At 46.0% G+C, this 23221-nt stretch overlaps 1 protein-coding gene across 4 annotated transcripts in view; it reads right to left on the bottom strand.

Moving 5' to 3' along the window:
* Window positions 1-23221, bottom strand: part of LDLRAP1 (low density lipoprotein receptor adaptor protein 1) — a 182976-nt gene that overhangs the window by 46984 nt on the left and 112771 nt on the right. For 2 of the 4 annotated variants that reach the window (XM_061596584.1, XM_061596583.1), the window contains 3 exons: window positions 16646-16770; window positions 12137-12279; window positions 6052-6164 (listed from right to left, as the gene is read on the bottom strand). In XM_061596584.1, the coding sequence (XP_061452568.1) occupies window positions 6052-6164; window positions 12137-12279; window positions 16646-16770 (381 nt within the window). The remainder of the gene's footprint in view (window positions 1-6051; window positions 6165-12136; window positions 12280-16645; window positions 16771-23221) is intronic. The other 2 variants (XM_061596586.1, XM_061596585.1) reach the window with 1 other exon arrangement.

Raw genomic sequence — 23221 nt, 5'->3', positions numbered from 1 at the left:
GTAGACTAGTTTCTACGCACACTCATACACCCCTCTCTGTCTTCCATCCAGGGCAAACAAGAAGCATTATCAGAATGCAAGGACTCATTCTGAGTGGACTGCCTTCAAGTCGATCCTGACTTATGGCAACCCTATGAATAGGGCTTTCATGGTAAGTGGTATTCAGAGGGGGTTGACCATTGCGTTCCTCTGAGGCTGAGAGGCAGTGACTGGCCCAAGGTCACCCAGTGAGCATCATAGCTATGTGAGGATTCGAACCCTGGTCTCCCAGGTCACAGTCCAACACTCTAACCACTACACCACACTGGCTCTCAGAGATTTAAAAAAGAGATTAAAAAATATATAAATGGTTTCCTTTAACTAAATTCATGGAGAATAGACACCATCTGTAGATTACTCAATATTATGGAAAATGGAAATGTACTGCCTTCAAGTCGATTCCAACTTATGGCGACCCTATGAATAGGGTTTTCATGGTAAGCGGTATTCAGAGGGGGTTTACCATTGCCTCCCCTTGAGGCTGAGAGGCAGTGACTGGCCCAAAGTCACCCAGTGAGTTTCATGGCTGTGTGGGGATTTGAACCCTGGTCTCCCAGGTCACAGTCCAACACTCTAACCACTACACCACACTGGCTCTCAGAGATTTAAAAAAGAGATTAAAAAATATATAAATGGTTTCCTTTAACTAAATTCATGGAGAATAGACACCATCTGTAGATTACTCAATATTATGGAAAATGGAAATGTACTGCCTTCAAGTCGATTCCAACTTATGGCGACCCTATGAATAGGGTTTTCATGGTAAGCGGTATTCAGAGGGGGTTTACCATTGCCTCCCCTTGAGGCTGAGAGGCAGTGACTGGCCCAAAGTCACCCAGTGAGTTTCATGGCTGTGTGGGGATTTGAACCCTGGTCTCCCAGGTCGTAGTCCAACACCTTAGCCACTACGCCATACTGGCTCTCTAGGACTCATTCTAGTGAGGCCAAAGCATTCAAGAACGATGTGGTTCAGGAGGTGTGTGAGCTAGGGAAAGTCCTGAGGGCCTGGAGTTCCCCCTATCCCTACTGTAACTTCACAACATGACTTCAAACAGTAAATCACTCATTTCATGGGGTTGGCAACAGTGCAACTGAACAGAGTCAGCACAACTTGAATTATCTTTTTCCCCCAGACCAAGCCTTATGACAATCTGATAACCTTTCTCAGGAGGAGAGAATGAATGAAGGCTACATCTTGTCCTGGGGATTTATAGTCTCCTGTTTATTTATTTGTATGTTTAGCGGCCCTGCATCACAGTGCACTTACTTTAAGGACAACTTAGAAGGGAGCTGTCCACTTGAGGAAGAAACTAGTTTGCTCCTGTGCATCTTGGGATTGCAGATGCATTCTGAAGCTTCCTCCAAAGCTCAGCACTGTCCCCAACTCTCTGGGGTCTTTGGCTACAAATGATAAAGAGAAACTGAAGAAAAGTGTTGAGAAATGGTGTCTGTGAGGACATTCCTTAAACTCTGAGAGCACAGATGCCAGCACCATTAAAGCACCATTGCGGTGGCAGGCGGGGAAGTACTCAAGCCATAGGATTGAGGAACATCCCTCTCGGCAGGATGACACTACTATGGACTGGGTGAAAATTTTATTTATTTATTTATTATTTGATTTATATCCCGCCCTTCCTCCCAGCAGGAGCCCAGGGCGGCAAACAGAAGCGCTAAAAACACATCAAAACATCATAAAAACAGACCCTAAAATACACCAAAACAAAACAGCTTTGGATATAAATGAATAAAATAATAAAAAGACCAATACCAATGATATGATTCAGGTTCACACCACCAGCTTAACTATGCTTTGTTTACTGTCAACAAACCACAATCGAAAAACATGGCTTGTTGTTGGCTTATGACACTTGGTTTGTGCTTGGTGCTACATGCAAAACTAGCACCCTTCCTTAACCATGGCTTGTTTGACCACCTTACAGCAGACGCTCACCGAATCACACAGGCAAGAGGCAAGAGAAGACAGAAAACAAAACAAACTTTGGAGAAACAAGCCATAGTTTGATTGTCTGTGGGCCAACTTGTGGTTTGTTAACAAAACATGGCTTGGCATTATGTGTAAAAAGGAGCGTCCTATGTTTTCTTGTATTCTGTAAAGTGCCATGCATATTGATGGTGCAAGAGTGAAAAATAAATTCTCAAAATACTAGTAGAGTTGGTCGTGAAATTATGATATCCTCAAAAGGTTGTCCCATAGCACACATCTGTCCCAAGCATACTTTATTTTTCACACACAAGAGGCCCATTTATCTTGGGAAAAGAATTCCCAATCTCCCCGTGGAGTTTCTAGGCTTTAAAAAGCCACATTCAAAATTAATTTACATCACATTAAGTTTCTTGTTATGCTCCAATGTGGCCTACATTTGTCTTATATGGAGCTTCACATTGCTTTGTTTTTATAAAAAGGCAGTTATGTTTTCCCCCTTTCCCTATAATTTATTATTTAAGCTGTTAAATGTTAGTTTTTGTAACAGTGGTAGAGACTCTGAAATCCATTCAGCAAGAAAAAATAATTTAAAAAAGAAAGGTTCCAGAGGGGCCCACCTCTGCTAAGTGGCATGTACAATCTTTATTAATCTTTAAGGGTAAAATACCACTCCCAGCAGCCTCTGAAATTAATGAGCTTTCTAACAGCATTTGCAAGAGGCCATGAAGAAAAATGCCTTAGATGCCACCCAGAACGTCTTTCAACTAATGACCAAGGATTCTTGCCTGATCCTGAGTCAAAAGCCAGCGGAGTTAACAGTTAAGAGTGTTAGATCTGGGAGACGAGGGTTCAAATCCCCACTTAGCCATGAAGCTCACTGGGTGACCTTGGGCCAGTCCCTGTCTCTCAGCCTAACCAACTTCATTGGGTTGTTGTGAGGATAAAATGGGGAGGGGAGAACCACGTACAACACCTTGGAGGAAAAAGTGGTATATAAATGTAAGAAATAAAATAAAAGTTGTGGAGGTTGAGCAATATTTCAAATCTGCAAAGTATTTTTTAAAAAACCAGTCCTTATCTCAGTCATACTCATAAAGAGCAACAGTGCAAGGTAGACCAGGACTATTGTTCCCATTTTACAGCTGTGAAGAAAAATTGAGGATCAGATAGCAATTTACCCAAGACCACTCAGTAAACTCATGCCCAATGAGAACTGTGAGACAGAGAGACTACTCGGCTTGGTCCTGGCAGTTCCCCCCCCCCGACTGGCTTTGGGAAATTCATAAGCAGAACTTCCATCTAATAATACAGGCAATTAAAGGCCTGTGTGCTCCCACAGAATCCTGCCTGCCTGCTAAAATCTGCTGAGAGGTCCTTCCCCCACATTCAGCTGCCACCTGTTGTACAGATGGGTGTTATTTATTTAGCAGAAGCATTTTTACCTCGCTCTTCAGCTGAAAAGACTCCCAAAGCAGCTTACATAACAGCAATAAAACAAAATATTAAGGCTGTGTGCAGGGACTATCTAAAAGACACATCACAAAAGGAAAAAGGGAAGAGGAGGAGGGCAGAGGAACACAAACTCAGGCACCAATTCTTATAGTTCTTATAACCAGTTGGAATAAAAACAGTTCAGGGAGCAGAAGAGTCAAATGGAGTTGATCTTATAGCAGCATTTACCAACAGCTCTTCTTCCATTGCAGGCAGAATTAATGACTCTCCCTCAGCTGTTTCCACTGAAGCTGGCTGTGATGAGAACTCACTGACGTTAAGAAATGGTACCGTTAAGAATTGCTCTCTTGGCTGTTATGCCCAGAACTCTGGGACTCATGTCTTCCTTCCCACCACAATCACACTGCCTCCAGCCCACCTGACAGGGGGACTGCAGGGAGAAAGTGTGCTTAACATGGTGAGGAAAGGTCATGGAGATGACTCCCTGCATTTGCTTTGCTCATTGCAATTGTGTTTCACCCAGACAGCAAAATTCAGCGGCAGGCAAAGCTGGCGGTGATGGTGAATTCAGTGATGGTGGGAGCTTGGATACCCCCCACAGCAGGCCATGCTGGAGGGCACCAGATTGGTGAAGGCACTGCATGAAGGAGTTTTTTAAAAAAACTTTAATGCGTGTGAATGTGCGCTTACGCACATGCATGTAATTCCCCCCATCTCAAGTGGTACAATCCAGGTAAATGCATTTATTTTACTTAAGATAATTTATATCCTGCCTTATTGCTTATATGATATTGTGCTCAAGATGGCCACTACATTGAATGTATGACCAGCTATTTGTGTAGATTCAAAAGCAGCCTACATGGGTGTCCTCCAGATGTTGCTAGATGTAGAACTCCCATCTGGCTATGCCGGCTGGGGCTGATGGGAATTGGAGTCCAAAAACACCTGAAGGCACCATGTTGGCTACTCCTGTGCGCCTAACAAATGAGAGGGGAGGGGGAAAAACAGTGGCCCTCAGACTACAGAAGTGAGGGTGAAGGACAAAAGGGTTGCACTCCCTGCCTTGCAATTCCACCACAGCAAGAAGAAGATCAGCCAGGCCCCATCAGTCAGCCAGAGAAGTAGCAGCTGTGGGGAGTTTGCTTCCTCCACCCTTAAAAAAAACCTTTATTTTTATGTTTTCAAACAGATAGAACAGACGAAAAATACAACAGTGCAAGACTTAAGAGGACAGACACCAATTTTGACGATAAAGTTTGGTGCGTGCAAGTCCAAAGAACTCCTCATCCATTCTTTCGTTTATTATATGCCACCTTTCCTCCACAGAGCTCAAGGTCATGTACAAACATGGTTCTCCCCTGATTTTATCCTCACAACAACCCTGTGACGTAGGTTAGGCTGAGAGGCAGTGACTGGCCCAAGGTCAGCTAGTGAGCTTCAGGGCTGAGCAGGGATTTGAACCCTGGCCAACCATGTCCCAGTCCAACCACTACACCACACTGTTTTTGTGTTTACTTAAGGGTTCAGCCCGGATAGTCCTCCTCCATAGCTGACGGTGACCATGCCCTGAGGCTGCAGATCAGCAGCCTGGCCTCTGCCATCTGCAACACCAGTAGGGATTTGCACCACAGAAAGCCAGCAAATGAAGAACAGCCCGGCCCCAACTGGGTATAAATGCCCATTTACAACTCACCACTTGGTTCTGGCGCTGGCAGACAAATCTCCCTCCTTTTCCTTCAGCCTCCACTCCCCTTCCTGTTGATCTAATAGTTGCAATCAGTGGAAGCTGGTGAGTTAGGCTGAATGGGACACTGGCCCACTAACCTCATGCCTGCTTTCAGCCAGGTCCAACCTGCTTCATTACCTACAGCCAGGCGCCAGCTTAAGCCTCCTCAGGCTCCACCTCTTTGCCATTACAGAACTCAGCAGGGAGGAGGATGGGGGCAAAACTAGAATCTGCCTGTGATTGGCTCTGGGTCCACCTGCTGTCGGGCTCTCTGCTTGCGGCCCTACCTGTCCCACTAGCCACCAGCGACCGCGGGCTGCAATTCTTCAACAAAGGGAACTTACACAGCATAAAACTGCAGAATGAGAACTTCATCAAGACATTTGATTCTCTTCATTTGGGGATGATCACAGTGATGGTTTCCTGTCCCGCTGTAGGCGTTAATTAGCGTAGCAAAGCTATGATGACTGTGTTATCATCAAACAGTGCTGTTGGGAATGGCTGCAATGTTTATTCTGCATATGTTTAAGCTGCAATTGAAATATCACAGATTGTACTTTTTGCTTTTCGTGACATTTGAACCCAATGTTCACTTCTCTCCCTCTGCACCCATCTTTACACACACACAATTTCATGCATTTGCTGAAGTGTGACTAACCCAAATATATACATGAGTAAGTATATAACACTATAGTAATATACTAGAGGACTCTATGGCTGCATTCCCACATAACAACGAAGCCATATGTATTCCCCTGAGAAGGGAGTTCCAGAGGTGTGGGGTCACCACTGAGACGGCCATGTTCCTTGTACCCACCAGCCTAACAGCTCTTACTAGTGTACCTTTAAAAGTGACTTTGCATCTTTAAAAACTACAGTTGGGACATACCTGTATATCGAGATGTTTTCGATTGGTTCATTTGTTAGACTGTCACTGAGAATTATCCCTCTGGGAGACACTTTCAGGGTTACTTTCCGGAGTTTTCGACCACTGGCTTTTGCCTTTGGGAGAGAGAAAACATTCCAGGTGTTTCATGGGTCTGGCAGAGATAAATCAACTTGGAAATGTATCATCAAAATGGCACACATTTACTATATATGTATTACTAACAGGCAGAATTTGCTACTTGGAAAGAGCCCCCAAAACTGTCTTTTTTGCACAGTTCTGCTCTTCTGCATTGCTTTGTAAAGAGCTTCTTTGGAGCTTTTCATTTTTTTAAAAAAAAGATGGGCCTTCTTGCTGACTATGTGATGCAGCTAATTGTATAGACTGGGGGTGGGGAGCCTCTCAGCAAGGGGCTGAATATGGCCCTCCAGGCATCTCTATCTGGCCCTCAGAACCAGAGCTTGGGAAAGTTACTTTTTTGAACTACAACTCCCATCAGCCCAATCCAGTGGCCATGCTGGCTGGGGCTGATGGGAGTTGTAGTTCAGAAAAGTAACTTTTCCAAGCTCTGCTCAGAACTGTACTCAAGCCACACACCCTCTTCCCAGACTACACCCCTCATTGGCCATTCTTTACACCCTCCTTGCATGTTTTTGCCTTGCTGGAAGGTGTCCTCTGACAATGCTGCTTGGTTGCCTGGATGGAGAGGTATGTGTGTGTATACAGAAACTAGTACACTGTACAAAGGTAAAATCTACATTAGTTGCTCTGCCCTCTTTTACCTCTGGCCCCACCCACCACTGTCATGTGGTCCCCAGAAGGTTATTCAAAAGGGAACGTGGCCCTCTGGCTGAAAAAAGCCAAGGGTGGTCTGATATAAACCAAGGAAGGAGAACCTTTGGCCTTCCAGATGTTGCTGAGCTTCAACTCCTGTCAGCCCTAGCCAGCATGGCCGATGGCCAGGGATGATAGCAGCTGTAGTCCAACAGTATCTGGAGGCCCACAGGTTCCCCATCCCAGGCGTAGGCAGCAGTAAAATGTTGCAGCATCATGTAGCTGATCAGATTTGGTTACGTGACGACATTACGAAATTGAATCAAATGGCAATGCTTCCTGCCTGACTCTAATGGGATAACATTTTCACCCCATTTCACCCCCCTCCTCTGAATTTTCACTCAAATAAAAAGGCATGTTTCACAGCTAATCTCACAACCCTGTTTTGGCTCAGGCCTAGGAACAAAAAAACCCCTGCTCTTCTCAACTCTCTGAATTGCCACCAAATGGCAGATAAAGAAATATGGAGCTGGAAGCGACCTTGAAGGCCATCTAGTCCAATCACCTTCTCGATGCAGGATCTGCAGCATAAGATGCAATCGAAGACCCCTAGCAGATAGAAGTCCAGCTTCTCCTTAAAAATGTCTCCATGAAGGGGAACCTACCACCTCCTGAGACAGTCCGTTCCAGTGCTGAATAGCTCATACTGTTACAAAGTCTCTCCTAATATTTAGCCATAATCTGCCTTCCTGCCATCTACCCATGGCTGTGGAGTCGGTACGCCAAACCTTCCACTCCGACTCCAACTCCTCTATTTTTCCACTGTCCGACTCTGACTCCAACTCCTCTATTTTTCTACTGTCCGATTCCGACTCCACCCAAAATTCCTTCTTGTCAATCAAAATTTATTTGGAAGTCAGAGTCGGTACATTTCTACCGACTCCAACTCTGACACCGACTCCACCCAAAATTGCTCCCGACTCCGACTCCACGACTCCGACTCCACAGCCCTGCCTCTGAACCAACAGAGAACAAGTCTGGGTGCAGCAGATTTCTTGGTCACTGCTCACTGTGATATGCCCGTACCATTCTTGGTTTTCTACTTCATGGCCTGTTAAACATGGTAGGCTCTGCCTCTTTCCTCAGTATGAAGTATGTTGGTTGCCAGCCATGCAGATGGGTCTGGGATGAAGGTCAGGGGTAGTTTTGCTGATGGGGCAGAGAGGTCCGATCAGAACTCTCAGAAGGAGGGGACATAATATTCTGTTTGGAGGAAACTAAATCTTTCACCTGTGGAAAAGTGTTCCAAATGCCCCTTCTCCCTAGGAATTGCGCATAGGGGGATATTACCATTTCCCTCTGCTATAAATATTTTAATACATATTTTAATTCTGCCTTTCCATGTAACTTGAATCCCACAGACAGCTCACAACCAAAAACCGTAGGGAACACCTTTGTAATAACGATAGCAATAAACAACCAATCCCCATTCTCTTCCCAGGCCTATTTGCATGTCTAGCAACCTACCGTACATATAGACACACACATTCACTGATGTATGGGACATCATTCCCTTTGTTTTTGATGTTCAGGCATGAGTGCTGTCACTCGTTTATCAAAAAAGCACCACCTCTGCACAACAGAGAGGTATTATCAGGCATGGAGGGGGGAGGAAGAGAATGGCATGTCTTGGAGGAAGATATTGCACAAGTACGTATTGTTGCAGCCCCCAGTTGTCTAGAATATTCTACTTCTGCTGCATCACTGACCTACTCTTTCTGTTAGATGCGAAGTACTCCGTGGCGCAGAGTGGTAAGCGGCAGTAATGCAGCTGAAGCTCTGCTCACGGCCGGAGTTCGATTCCAATGGAAGGAGGAAGTCGAATCTCCGGTAAAAGGGGTCGAGGTCCACTCAGCCTTCCATCCATCCGTGGTTGGTAAAATGAGTACCTGGCATATGCTGGAGGGTAAAGAAAGGCCGGGGAAGGAACTGGCAATCCCACCCCATATATATGGTCTGCCTTGTAAACATCGCAAGACGTCACCCTAAGAGTCAGAAATGACTCACACTATAAGTGCGGGGACACCTTTTTTACTGATGTCCTCTGGTTTAGAACCCTGGGCATTTGGTTTTGCATGACCATGAGCATTTGTCCTCATGCCAGTCTGGAGAATATACATAACTTACAGCACCTAATTGTAACTGCAGGTTCCGGTAATGAACAGACAAGTATATTTTAGGAGTATTTTCACATGGCCTAGAACAGGGACAGGGAGCTTCCCAGATGATGCTGGACTACAACTTCCTGACCACTGGCCACACTGGCTGGGGCTGTTGGCATTTGGAGTCCAACAACATCTGAACAACCTTTATGGCTATGCTCCACCTCTACAGTCGGAGGCGGTATGCTTCTGAATACCAGTTGCTGGAAACTACAGGATGGGAAAGTGGTCTTGCACTCAGGTCGTTGTTGCAGGTTTCTCACGGGCATCTGGTTGGCCACTGTGAGAACAGGATGTTTGACTAGATGGGCAACTGGCCTGATCTAGCAGGCTCTTATGTTCCATCCCAGGCCTCGAAACTCTTCTGAAAATCTCAGAGGTTAAGTAAAAGTGAATTCCCAGACTCCATGATGGTATGAGGAATGGGAAACAGACTAAAAAGGTTGAACAATGGATGCAACACAATAAAATTCAAATGTATTATATATTTATTTGGCCCCATAAAATACACACACACAGAGGAAACACAGGAAGCTGCTTTATACTGAGTCAGACCACTGGGCCATTTAGTTCAGTATTGTCTACACTAACTGGCAGCAGCTCTCCTGCATTTCTTCTAGCCCTGCCTGGAGATGTCAAGGATTGAACTTGGGACCTTTTGCATGCAAAGCAGATGCTCTGCCACTGAGCTTCCTTAGACAAAACCCAAAAGGTGGTATTCCATGCTAGTCCCACTCAGAGCAGACCCATTGAAATTAATGGGCATAACTAACTTAGGTCCATTAATTTCAATAGGTCTGCTCGGAGTAGAGCTTAGTTGAATACAACCCAGTGTTTTTACGAGACCATTTTGTGTACAAAGGTTCTCCCACAGGAGCGTCTTGCCCACTGGTCCTGCGGTGGGACCGTGCTCAGGATACTTTTCCTTTTCATTCAATGGGGGCAAGCACCAATCCACTGCCAAGTACAGCTCTACAGGTTTTAAGAAAGATATGCAAAGCCGCCTGTGTTCAAGCAAGTCTTCAGTAACCTGCTATAAATCACAAACCCTTTATGTTGCTAATTTCCTATAATTGCAACCATTTTATGTATTTTATGAACTACTTTCTATTTTATGAACTGAAAGTTTTAATAGTTTTTTTAATGTTACTTGAGTAAGTTTCCCTGAGGTTCTTCTACATGACTTTAGAGTGCAAGGCTGTATGCCAATTTAGTGTTAACGTGTGTAGGACCTGCAACAAAACAAAATGTTGCAGTGTGAAGTGATGCTGTTCAAGAGTCTAGCCGCTCCATTATATTTCTCCCCCTCCACATTTTTCCATCTCCCCCCCCCCGCCCGGGATGACCATGCCCACTGAGCACTTGTTGGGCTATTTTGGGTCCTTCCTCCCACCACACCACCGGCTCATGATTTTTCCTACACAAACTTCAGGGGTCCTTAAAATCTATTGATACCTTTCACTTGTCCAGAGGTGGTGCTATTTTGGCCACACACACAACAGCACTCACATACTGTACTGAACAATTGTAAGTCCTTTGATCTTGCTGTAGGAGTCAGGCTATGCAAATATCAACCCACTCATCCCCAAAATGTGGTGACATTTAAAAAAAAAATCAGTAAGATGTTTTTAAAAATCAGCAAAGAAACTGGATTACAATTTAAGTTAGGGCTGCAAGCATCTAACTTACAGATTAATCAACTAAAATTTTCGCTCATTAAAATTGGCCCCACCAATTAATTGGCAAGGCCATGAGTTAAGGGCACACTTCTCCAAGTTTCTTTTATGAAAACGTTGCAGGGAATTCCGGATAACAGGGAGGTGATTTAACAGCCAGATGATGCATATTAAAATGGGTGAGAATCTACACTGTAAGTTTTGGTACGACGTCCATTCCTTGAACAATCTAAAATCCACCCACAGTAGTAAATGAAGTAGTGCTCTGCTCTTTGAATTCATCAAGCATCCTTGAAAGTGGTGCAAGACTTTTAATAATTGGCTGTTCTCTGGTGAGCAGAGTTAAGGATGGTAATGGTTAATATTATTCTGTAGTTTTTATCAGAATGCCCACATCACTCCTTCCCCCACACCCATTGTGAGGAAATACTTGTCTTGGCCCAGAACTAAGCATAAGGAACACACTCATGCATATCAATTCCCATAGCCGCGTTACAGACACCACATACATGCAACTCCATAGGTTGCCATGCTGCACTGGTCAACATTATGAAAACTCTACACTCAGTTCTCCCATCCTTGCTTGTAGTTACAGCTAGAACAGGTGTGGGGAAACTTTGGCTTTCCAGATGTTGCTGAACTACGACTCCCATCAAGCCTGGCCATTGGCCATGCTTGGTGGGGCTATGTTCAGCAACATAGCTGTTCAGCTGCTGGGGCTATGTTTAGCAACATAGGAAGTGCCAAAGGCTCCCCACATCTGAGCTAGAGGGTGAGAGAGCAGCAGAAGGAACAGGAAATGCATGAAACGTGCACTTCCTGTTTTGTGTTTCACTATAATTTATAAAACGGAGCCTACTCACCCCGGAAGCAGGCAGGGCAAGCCAAAGACACTTTGCTGCCTCAGGTGGAGGGTGAGGTACCCTCCTTCCTCAATTCCATGTACAAAAGCTGACTGGACTAGCAGCTGAATCTTACTTTCAACAGTGCCAGAAGGTCAGCAGGCTCACTAAGGGCACACAGTGGGGACACTGCATGACATGCAAAGCTCTTCCCTCTAACACCCCACTGTTGCTCCCTGCCTGCCCCATCCCTCTCCGGGATCTGCTGCCTGAGGTGGCTGCTGCATTCAGCCTAATGATCGGACCACCCTTGGAGGCACAGCCCCCATTGGAGATGCTACAAAGAACTAGGAAAACAAAAGCGCGAGTCACCCACGTTTCCAGTTCTACCTCAAACTTTCAAACCCATCCTGAGTTTGGACGGAACATAGAAGTCAACTTTCAGGGCGCCGCTCTGTAGTCAATATGGCAGAAGTATGGAGGCTGCATGTGCAGTTCTGTGCCTGCGGTCCTCAGGACAGTGTGAGGGTACAAAGTAAAGGGTGACTTTAAAAACCAGACCATGGACACTCACCGTTGCTACAATTCTTTTGACAGCAGCGGCAGACAGCTCCTCTCCTTTGGGCTGTTCGACCAGTGTCATGCCCAGGTACTTCAGGTTGAAGAGCATGCCCTCCAGTAAGGTCTCTCTGGTGTCAGTCCAGTTTTCTGGGAGCTCTGTGGAGATAAGGAGGTTTATTCGTAAGGACACTTGGGACAAAACAATGAATGAACAGAAGAGGTATATGCTCAACTGCTCCCTTTAGCCTGGGACAGTCCCCATTACCTCGTCTTTGCTGCTAGTAAACCACTGCGTCAAATTTTTGCCTTGGCATTCCCTTGTTAAGGATTTGTTATCTGCCAGAGCAGTGGTTCCCAACCTGGGGGCCATGACCTCCAGGTGGGCTGCGAAGTAATCGGGGGGGGGAGGGCGTGAACAGTAAAGAAACAAATTATTATTATTATTATTTTTTAAAAGTCTTCCCTCCCTGGATGGGGTGTTGGAGGAGAGCTTTGCGGATATCATGGACTGCGAACAAGACAAATAATTGGGTGTTAGAACAAATTAAACCAGAACTGTCACTAGAAGCTAAAACGATGAAACTGAGGTTATCATACTTTGGACACATCATGAGAAGACAGGATTCACTAGAAAAGACAGTAACGCTGGGAAAAACAGAAGGGAGTAGAAAAAGAGGAAGGCCAAACAAGAGAGGGATTGATTCCATAAAGGAAGCCACAGACCTGAACTTACAAGATCTGAACAGGGTGGTTCACGACAGATGCTATTGGAGATCACTGATTCATATGGTCGCCATAAGTTGTAGTCGACTTGAAGGCACATAACAACAACCACCCTCCCTGGATGCTGTCTGCTCCCCACTGCCACTGCAGACAACACCTCCTCCTTTCTCCAAACAAGGCGGGAGGACTTTTGCCAAAGCAGCAGAGTGTCTTTCAGGTATGCTGAGGGTAAGTGTCTGCCTATAAAACCCGTGGCAAATGCAGAAGGAGGCTGAGGGCGGAGCTCCCAGGAAAAAGAGGGGATTACTATCTCCGACTCCTGTCTCCTCGCACTGCCACTGCTGATGATGCCCTCGCTCAGGACAAGAGGAGAGGGCTTTTTGTGAAGCAAAAAGAAGCAAGGCTGCAAGGAAAGGCTGGTTCCCCCTTCCTTCCTGGAAGCTAGCCTGCCTGTCTTTCTTGGTTCCTGCTTCCCTGCCACCTCCTTTTAAAAATTATTCTTATTTGTGAGGCCACCCAGATCTCATCTTCAGTCCAGACAGAGCCAAGAAGCAGTGCGGAAGCACAGGACTTGCTCACCCTTGATTTCTGAGGCTAAATGTGTGTGCCAGTGTCCCTCCTTTCTTCCACCTACACTCCGCCCCCCCAATCTCTCTTTCCAAGAGGCTACAGCAGTTGAGGACTTCACGTGCCCGAATACATGCACACCTGCAGATGATTGCAGGAGGGGCAGGTGTGTCTGTGTGTCTGTGTGTGTGCACTGATCTATCTTCTGCTCTGCTTTCATTCCCCAAGTGCACGCTAACCAAGTCATCCGTTCTGATGATCATCCCAAGGCCTAAAACAAAGCTTGGAAAAGTTACTTTTTTGAACTACAACTCCCATCAGCTCAATCCAGTGGCCATGCTGGCTGGGGCTAATGGGAGTTGTAGTTCAAAAAAAGTAACTTTTCCAAGCTCTGGCCTAAAAGCACTAACCCCCTCCTCAATCTGTGCACCTTGTTGTCTGTAGTGCACAATCTAGCATTCCCATCACAAACACATTGCTGCTTCTTGATTATTATTTTTAGAAAAAGAAAAAGAAAAAGAAAAAAAAAGCTCAGCAGGTTGGCTGAGGCTGGGATCCTGGTACTGCAGCAGAAATGCATTTATTTATTTAATTATTATTGCATTTCTATCCCACCTTTCCTCCAAGTTACTCAAGGTGGTACACATGGTCTCCCCACTTCCCATGTTATCCTTACCCTGTGAGATAGGTCAGGCTGAGAGACTGTGTCTGGCCCAAGAACACCCAGTGGGCTTCATGGCTGGGTGGGGATTTGAACCTGGATCTTAGTCCAACACTGTAACCCACTGGGGTTGGGAGACAGGACTGTACATCTTACTTATTCATTTATTATTTGATTTATATCCCGCCCTTCCTACCAGCAGGAGCCCAGGGCGCCAAACAGAAACGCTAAAAACACATTAAAACATCATAAAAAGACCTTAAAATACATTAAAACAACATTAAAAACATTTTTAAAAAGCTTTAAAAACATCTTTTTTTAAAAAAAGGGGTTAAACATATTATTAAAGAAAACATATTAAAAGCAATTGTAACACAGACACAGACTGGGATAGGTCTCAACTTAAAAGGCTTGTTGTAAGAGGAAAGTCTGTAAACCACCCAGAGAGCTTCAGCTATGGGGCGGTATATAAATATAATAAATAAATAAATAAATGGTGCCAAAAAGATAGCAGAGATGGCGCCTGCCTGATATTCAAGGGGAGGGAATTCCACAGGGTAGGTGCCGCCACATCTTCATACTGTGTGTGTGTGGAGGGAGGGGGATACCAATTTGATTGGACCTTTGCATTAAGAAAAGAAAGCAACACCTCCCTATCTGAAGGGAGCTTTTAATGGAAAGGGATATTTGCTGATGTGATTTTGCCACACACCATTTTTTCAGTTAACAGGCTAAAATTACAATTAGCGTGGGGGGGGGTGTCACAAAGATTTTTGAGCTTACAAAGGGGGTTCCATACTCATAAAGATTGGGAACCACTGTGCTAGGCCAATCATTCAGCCTCCTCTCCTTGTCTCTTAGCATTTAAATCTGAGAGAGTTGAAAGGTACAGATCTTGCTTCCAGTGTAGAGATTCTCAAACTGTGGTCCACAAGCTTCATTCTGGTAGTTCACTGCATGTATGTGGACTGGAGGTTGGTGACAGGACATGGCACATGCATTGCATTAAATAATCATATTGAATTTTAATTGTATTTAATTGCTTTTCTTATGTTTCTCAATTTGAATTCCATGGAATGCAAACTGTCACACAATCAAGTGCAACATGAGAAATTAAAAAAGCAATAAAAATACAATTAAATATCACAGGGCACCCAGCACAGTGCATTACAATTGCTACAACAGGCAGAAAAATCATAAGTGGTCTGCCAAGACCCTCAGCAAGTTTCAAGTGGTTTGTGGGGGGAGGGGAAGCTTGGGAACCACTGCTCTAGTAGAAATGCATTGCGCTACATTCACTTGAACAGTAAGGGATCAAAAGTGCGCTCTGCAACAAAATGTTGCAACATGGAGTGCTTCTGTTCAGAGTCCCAGTCAGCGTTCCGTGTCCACTGAGCAGGCTCAGTTCTCATTGGGCTGTTTTGGATTCCCTCTGCGTAGAGGTTCCCCCCCAAAAGATTGTGTGTGTGTGTGTGTACTTCTGCAAATCTAAGGGTTCCTCAAAGCCTACTGATTCCTTCTTCCTGAGCAATGGCACTGGAAACAGAGGGAACTATTGGGACCTGCAACAAAACATTGCAGCATGGAGTGCTCCTGTTCTACAATCAACACATCAGTGTACTCATCACATGGTGAGAGACACAGCACAGTACAAGAACGCTGGAGATAGACCATTTTGGGGAGAAGACCTCTGCAGCACTCCAAGCAGCAGTGTGAAGCTTCTATCATTGCCCAGATTCACCATTCTTCTGTGCTTTTAGACTGTCTTCCTAGTCAGACAGAGCAACTAGCTTTGTAACAAAATCCCTGCAGAGCATCTGTGAATGTATTGACAATATTATTTATTAGATCTGTTAGTCGCTTGTTACACAAAGGTCTCCAGGCGACTTACATCACTGTTATAAACACAAAAAATATATATCATAAAAACAAAAACAACCACCACCCTCAAAACAGCCACAGGAAGCTTTGGCAGCACACTAATAACAAACAGTATCATCTCAGTCTATCAAAAGTCTGGGGGGAAAGGTAAGTCTTTACCTGGCACCAAAAATATGTCAACGAAGGTGCCAGGTGGACCTCGCGGGGGAATGCATTCCACAGACAAACAGCCACAACTGCAAAGGCCCTCTCCTTTGCCAACACCCTTCGAGACTCCCTCAGAGGTATGACTGAGATCTCTTGAATAGATGAAATGAATAAATCATTTCTGAAAACTGGTACCGCTGAATTGGCTTTTCTCCCCTGATCCTGAATTGCACTCATGACAGATGAGATAAAAAAAGTAATTCATAGATAAAACTAAAAAGATAAAACTTATAATGCTGTGCTGAGTTTTGCACAAACAAGCGGAGATGCTTTAGCCACTCCTTGTGTTAAAAAGCTTCTGCAGGAGGAAAAACGGTTCCTTAATTATCTTGGGGGTGCAGTAAATGTAGAATTCAGAGGCTGCACAGAACTCCTTTTTGAAGACTTGCAGCGTGTAGCTTTGCAGTGGTTCATGCAAAGGCTGGGGTGGTGTTTTGTGAACTCTAGCACCTATAAGACTCCTCTGCGTTTAAATATTTGTACCTGTATGGCTGGTCAATGGCAGCAAACAATAAAGATGAGATGAGACTCCTCCATACTGGCCAAAGTTGTGGCATAGGGATGAAGGAACAACAGGCTGCCCAAGAAACGTTAGCTGGAACCAATTCCTAAGGATAACATGCATAGTTGGGCCAAGAAATGTGAAGATGCTATGCTTAATTATAGATTGACCCTTAATGAACTAACAGCTGTATCATTTGTACTAATTAACACAGAGCACAATCCACAGGGACTTTTTCTGTGCAAGCCTCCACAAATGCACAGGCGCTGAGCAACAGAATTACTGGAAGATCCTGCTGGATTGCGCTAGATGGGTCAGCCTGCCAGCCTCCCACTCTGCTGCCCTTAATGGCTCATCAAGAACTGCCACTTGATGCGGAATGCCTTGTGCATTGCATCCTGGTGGGGTCACATCTGCAACATGCTGGCACAGACGCAGAATGGTCTGTGAAATTTCTTACTATATCTATTTTATTTATTTATTTATTTAGTTTAATTTATATACCGCCCTAAGCCCGAAGGCTCTCTGGGCGGTGTACAAAAAGATAAAAACAAGCACAATATATAAATACAATAAATACAATAATAATAATAAAAAAAACAATAACGAACCAAACAACATCCAAAATACGGAAATGCTGTTTAAAATACACTTTAAAATGCCTGGGAGTATAAAAAGGTTTTCACCTGGCGCCGAAAAGATAGTAGCGTCGGCGCCAGGCGCACCTCATCGGGGAGACTGTTCCACAGTTCAGGGGCCACCACTGAAAAGGCCCTGGTTCTAGTCATCACCCTCCGAGCCTCTCGATGGGATGGTACTCGGAGGAGGGCCTTAGATGTTGAGCGTAGTGTACGTGTAGGTTCATATTGGGAGAGGCGTTCCACCAGGTATTGCGGTCCCATGCCGTGTAGGGCTTTATAGGTCAAAACCAGCACTTTGAATCTAGCCCGGAAACAAATAGGAAGCCAGTGCAGACGGGCCAGAACAGGTGTTATATGAGCGGACCTTCTGGTCCGCGTCAACAATCTGGCCGCTGCATTCTGGACTAGCTGTAGTTTCCGAACAGTCTTCAAGGACAGCCCCACATAGAGCGCGTTGCAGTAGTCCAATCTAGAAGTTACCAGAGCATGAACAACTGAAGCGAGGTCGTCACTGTCCAGATAGGGACGTAGCTGGGCTACCAATTGAAGATGGTAAAAAGCATTCCGTGCCACCGAGGCCACCTGGGCCTCAAGAGACAGGGAAGGATCGAAAAGAACTCCCAAGCTACGAACCTGTTCCTTCAAGGGGAGTGTAACCCCATCAAGAACAGGATGAACATCCACCATCTGAGCAGAGAAGGCACTCACCAACAGCGTCTCAGTCTTGTCTGGATTGAGCTTCAGTCTGTTAGCTCCCATCCAGTCCATTATCGCGGCCAGGCAACGGTTTAGCACATTAACAGCCTCACCTGAGGAGAATGAAAAGGAGAAATAGAGCTGCGTGTCATCAGCGTACTGTTGACAACGCACCCCAAAACTCCTGATGACCGCACCCAGCGGCTTCATGTTGAAAAGCATGGGGGACAGTACCGATCCCTGCGGGACTCCACAATGGAGAGTCCAGGGTATTGAGCAATGTTACCCAAGCACTACCTTCTGGTGACGACCCACCAAGTAGGAGCGGAGCCACTGCCAAGCAGTACCCCCAACTCCCAACTCCGTGAGTCTTCCCAGAAGGATACCATGGTCGATGGTATCAAAAGCAGCTGAGAGATCAAGGAGAATCAACAGAGTCACACTCCCCCTGTCCCTCTCCCGACAAAGGTCATCGTACAGGGCAACCAAGGCTGTTTCGGTGCCAAAACCGGGCCTAAAACCAGATTGAAATGGATCAAGATAATCAGTGTCATCCAAGAGCCCCTGGACCTGGCCGGCAACCACCCGTTCCAGTACCTTGCCCAAGAACGGAACATTCGCCACAGGTCTATAGTTGTTCAGGTTATCTGGGTCCAAAGAGGATTTCTTCAGGAGCGGTCTCACTACCGCCTCTTTTAGGCAGTCAGGGACCACTCCCTCTCTCAAAGAGGCGTTTATTATCTCCTTGGCCCAGCCGGCGGTTCCGGTCCTGCCAGCTTTCACCAGCCAAGAGGGGCAAGGGTCCAGAACAGATGTGGTCGCCTGCACCAATCCAAGGATCTTGTCAACATCCTCAAGCTGTACAGACTGAAACTCATCCAATAAATAAGGACAAGACCGCGTTCTGGATGCTTCGTTGGAACTCACTGTCATAACATTGGAGTCTAAGTCCCGGCGAATGCATGCGATCTTATCCTGGAAGTGCCTCGCGAACTCATCACAGCGGGCTACAGATGAATCCATAATATCCCGAGGGCCAGAATCTAAAAGCCCTCGTACAGTTTTAAAGAGCTCCGCCGGGCGGGAGAGAGATGCCTTAATTGTGGCAGCAAAATATCTCTTTTTTGCTGCCCTCACCGCTACTATATACCGCTTAGAAGAGGCACTTACCAAAGCATAATTGCATTCGTCAGGAGTTCGCCTCCATCTGCACTCAAGCCTCCTCCTCTCTTGCTTCATCACTCTCAGCTCCACGGTATACCATGGAATATATACTACTATATCATGGAATACAGTGGTGGTGGATGGAGAGGGAGGGAATAGCTGCATTCAGGGTTCAAGGGTTTTGCTTGTCTTGCCAAGTGTGCCGTTATCGTCTGGCAAATGTGATAGGCAACTGATTTTCCTTCCATCTTTGAAGCTGTAGCGGTGTGAAAGGATTGTCCCAGCAGCTAAAATGGTAAGAAGAGCCCTATTATATGAGACAAAAGGGCCATTTAGTTCAGCATCCTGTTCTCACAGTGGCCACCAGGTGTCTATAAGAAGCCCATAAGTGGGATGTGAATGAAATAGCATTGTCCCACTCAGGATCCTCAGTAACTGGGAGTAGGGATGTGCTAGAATTCCACCCAATTCGGATTTGGTACTGAATTTTCCATTAATTTGTTTATTCTCAGTCACTAAGGATCAGATTTTCAGGTAGTGAATTTCCACTGCTATTTTTGAAAATGGACTTAAAAGAAAATCTGCTTCTAAAGCATTGATTGTAAGAATGTTATCAATATTTCCATTTTAAATATTGATATTTTCTTCAAAATACTGATATTTTTAAATATTCCTTCAAAATATTATTAATTTTTTTTTCAGAGCGAAAGAACTATTGGATTGGTAAAAGCAGCGGCTAGTGGATACAGATTGACCCTCGGAATTGATGCCAGCCTGTTAGGTTGACGGAAAGCTTTCAAACAGGTACCGGCCAATGGATTACATCCCTAACTGGGAGCATACTGCCTCTGTCCAGATACTGGAGGTCATATATAGGCATCATGACTAGTAGCCATAGATAGCCTGATGACACCTTTGCCCAGCAGTGGGCCAAATCAACATAATCCCAAACCCATTTCTCACAGAACAGGGTGGCGCTGGTGCTGGTACCAGTGGTGAGGCTTCCTTAGTCATTGCTAGCTGGTGATGCCTGCTCCCAGCAAGCCGCAGATAAGGTAACAAGGGAGCAACAGAGGCAAGAATTTGGCAGCCACAACTTTTTGGTGTGGCTAGCAAGGCCAGCCACTGATTGTGGACTCCTGGCTACCTTCTACCCTACTTCTCAAGCAGCACTGCTACTGGCTCTACTTCTCCAGTTGATGAGGAGGTGCCAGCCCAACCTTCTCCCTATAAGTCACTCCACTCCAAAGCAAAGGCTTTGGATGCCCCTTAATATGAAAAAAAGCAACCATACAGTCTCAGGGCTGGTCCTAAGAAGTAAAACGAACACTGTTGGAACAGGTCAAAGGCCCACCCAGTCCAGCATCCAGTTCTTACAGTGGCCAACCAGATACCAGTGGGAGAGTCCCAAAACAGCACCTGAATGCAACAGCACTCTCCTCACCTGAGATTCCCAGTCATACTGCCTCTTACAGTGGAGGCAGAACATAGCCATCGTGGCTAGTAGCCACTGATAGCCTCATCCACCAAAGTCATCCCTTTGGGGAAGGGTTACAGGTCAGGGTTAGAGCATCCTGCATTGCATGCCAGGTTCAATCCTGGCCTATCCAAGTACGGCTGGAAAGGCCACCCTGCCTGAAACCCTGGAGAGAACCTCTGCCAGTCAGTGTAAACAATACTGTGCTAGTTGGATCAATGGCATGATGTAGTATAAGGCGGCTTCCTATATCCCTACAAGGTGAGTCAGGAGCTGGGAACCACAAAGAACAGGCCAATGGTCAGAACTGACAAGCACAGCAAGATGGAAGAATAAACCAGGAGTCCACAAACTAGCCAAGTCCAAAAGTCAGAGCAGGACCAAATCCGCATCATATATTTAGAGCACTATTATAACACTTCCAATAATTATGGCTCCCCCCAAAGAATCCTGGGAACTGTAGCTTGTTAAGGGTGCTGAGAATTGTTAGGAGATTCCTATTCCTCTCACAGAGCTACAATTCCCAGAGCAGTTTAACAGTCTATCCTTCTTCCCAGGGAACTCTCCTGTGGCTTCCAGCAACTGGTATTCAGAAGCATTCTGCTTCCAATGATGGAGGCAGAGTATAACCATCATGGCTAGTAGCCCGGGCCGGCTCCAGGAATGCTGGGGCCGTTGGGCATCAGCTTGCCCTGGGCCCCAGAATGTGTGTGTGCTGTGTGCACGTGTGCACACCCCCCCCATAGCCCCCCACCTACGTGTCTGCTGTCTTTTACTATTGCCCTTAACGAAAATGGTGGTCGCGGTTTCCCTAAGGGGATGATGCCTCCGCCGGGATCTTTGTTGAGGGTAATGGTAAAAGACAGCAGACAGGTAGGTGGGGGGGGCGCAGATCACAGAAGGGGAGCAGAGGGGTGGCTGAGGGGCCCCCCGTAGCTCCAGGGGCCGTCGGGCCAGTGCCCCACCTGGACGCCCTTTATAACCGGCCCTGCTAGTAGCCTGTGATTGCCTTCTCCTCCATGAATTTGTCTAATCCCCTTTTAAAGCAATCCAAGCTGGTGACCACCACTGCTTTTGTGGGAGGGGACTCCATCGTTTAACTATGTACTACATGAAGAAGTCTTTTCTTCTGTCCAGAATCTTCCAACATTTAACTTCATTGGATGCCCATGAGTTCTAGTGTTATGGGAGAGGGAGAAAAACTTTTCTCTATCCGCTTTCTCCATGCCATGCATAATTTTATACATTTCTGTCATGTCTCCTCTTACTCGCCTTTTCTCTAAACTAAAAAGCCCCAAATTCTGCACCTTTCCTCACAGGAGAGTCTCTCCATCTCCTTGACCATTGTACACTTCTCGTATAAAGCAGTGTTGAGGAACCTCCAAGCCTGTGAGTCGAATGCAGCCTGCAGAGGCTTTGGATCCAACCAAAGGCCTCCCATCCTCCCAACTTGTATAGGCACTGGAACCTTCACCTGTTCCTGCCTCTCAGTCAGGCCGTGATCCAAGAAAGTGCTTCCATGTGCGTCCCTCGCCTCCCAGGTAGCCAGACACTAGGACGGCAGCTCTAATGCTTTGGTTTGCTCTCTCCTCTGCTTCTGTGCCCCCGGGGTGGGGTGCGAGGTCTGAGAGCCAGCCTTGCGGGACAGGGATATCCTGAACATAGGATACCAAACTTATACCAACTTAGACCATTGGATCATCTAATTAAGTGTTGTCTGCACCAAGGGTCGTCAACTTTTTTGGGCCCGTGGGCACCAAATTTGGTATTTTGAGAGTGTGTTGTAGGAGCCAGTCATTAAGTGGATGCTGTTGCAGAGGAGCATAACACAAAATGGCTGCCATGGCAGCACAACGTAATGGCTGACATCTAAAAGGGCAGGAGGGAAAAGGCACCTACTTCAGCTACCACTGCACTCACTCACAGGTAGACGTAGGGAGAAGCGGACAGGGCAGAGGGCGGGTGTGCGAAGGCGTGAGAGGTTACGCTCCAAGACCTCTCCTATTTAAGACTGCTGTGCTGTGAATGGGGCGCTGAGTCAACTTCCATCACACGTTGCAGAGCATGTCTAGAGGGTAGTTAGGGATTTGCAGTGAGTTAGCATCGGGTCTTTTCTATGAGGCACTCAGCCTTTGATGTATCCATTACGTTAATAAAGCAAGAGTTCCTTGCACCCTCGTCTCCGACTCGTGGTTCCCGCTCTGAACCGGACACCACTGAACCATGGGCCTTCTCCAGTGGTTCTTCAGGGTTACTGTCAATGTGAAGATCTACTGGAGGGTCCTTCTCTTCCTCCTCCTTAGCTTTGAGGTCTAAGCAGGGCTGAACTTTGATACAATTAGGTGGTCGGGTGAGGTCTCAGTTGTGTGAATGGGACCATTTTTGCTAAGCCTAATTGCCACACAGAAGGCTGATTTTGGGGAGGGTGGCAGCTGGAAAGGGAAGATTTAATCCTCCTCTCCCCACATGCATATGAATTCATTATGTGGTTTTGTCGCCAACCATTTTTTCAGGCTGAAAAAAAAAAGGATCCCTAATCCTGCTCTGAAGCTAGTTTAGAGCATACACCCCGAGAGCCA

The sequence above is a fragment of the Rhineura floridana genome, chromosome 15, assembly GCF_030035675.1.
Source record: "Rhineura floridana isolate rRhiFlo1 chromosome 15, rRhiFlo1.hap2, whole genome shotgun sequence".
NCBI classification, from domain to species: domain Eukaryota; kingdom Metazoa; phylum Chordata; class Lepidosauria; order Squamata; family Rhineuridae; genus Rhineura; species Rhineura floridana.
Note: the sequence above shows the minus strand (reverse complement) of the source record. Positions and strands in the feature narration are given on the sequence as shown.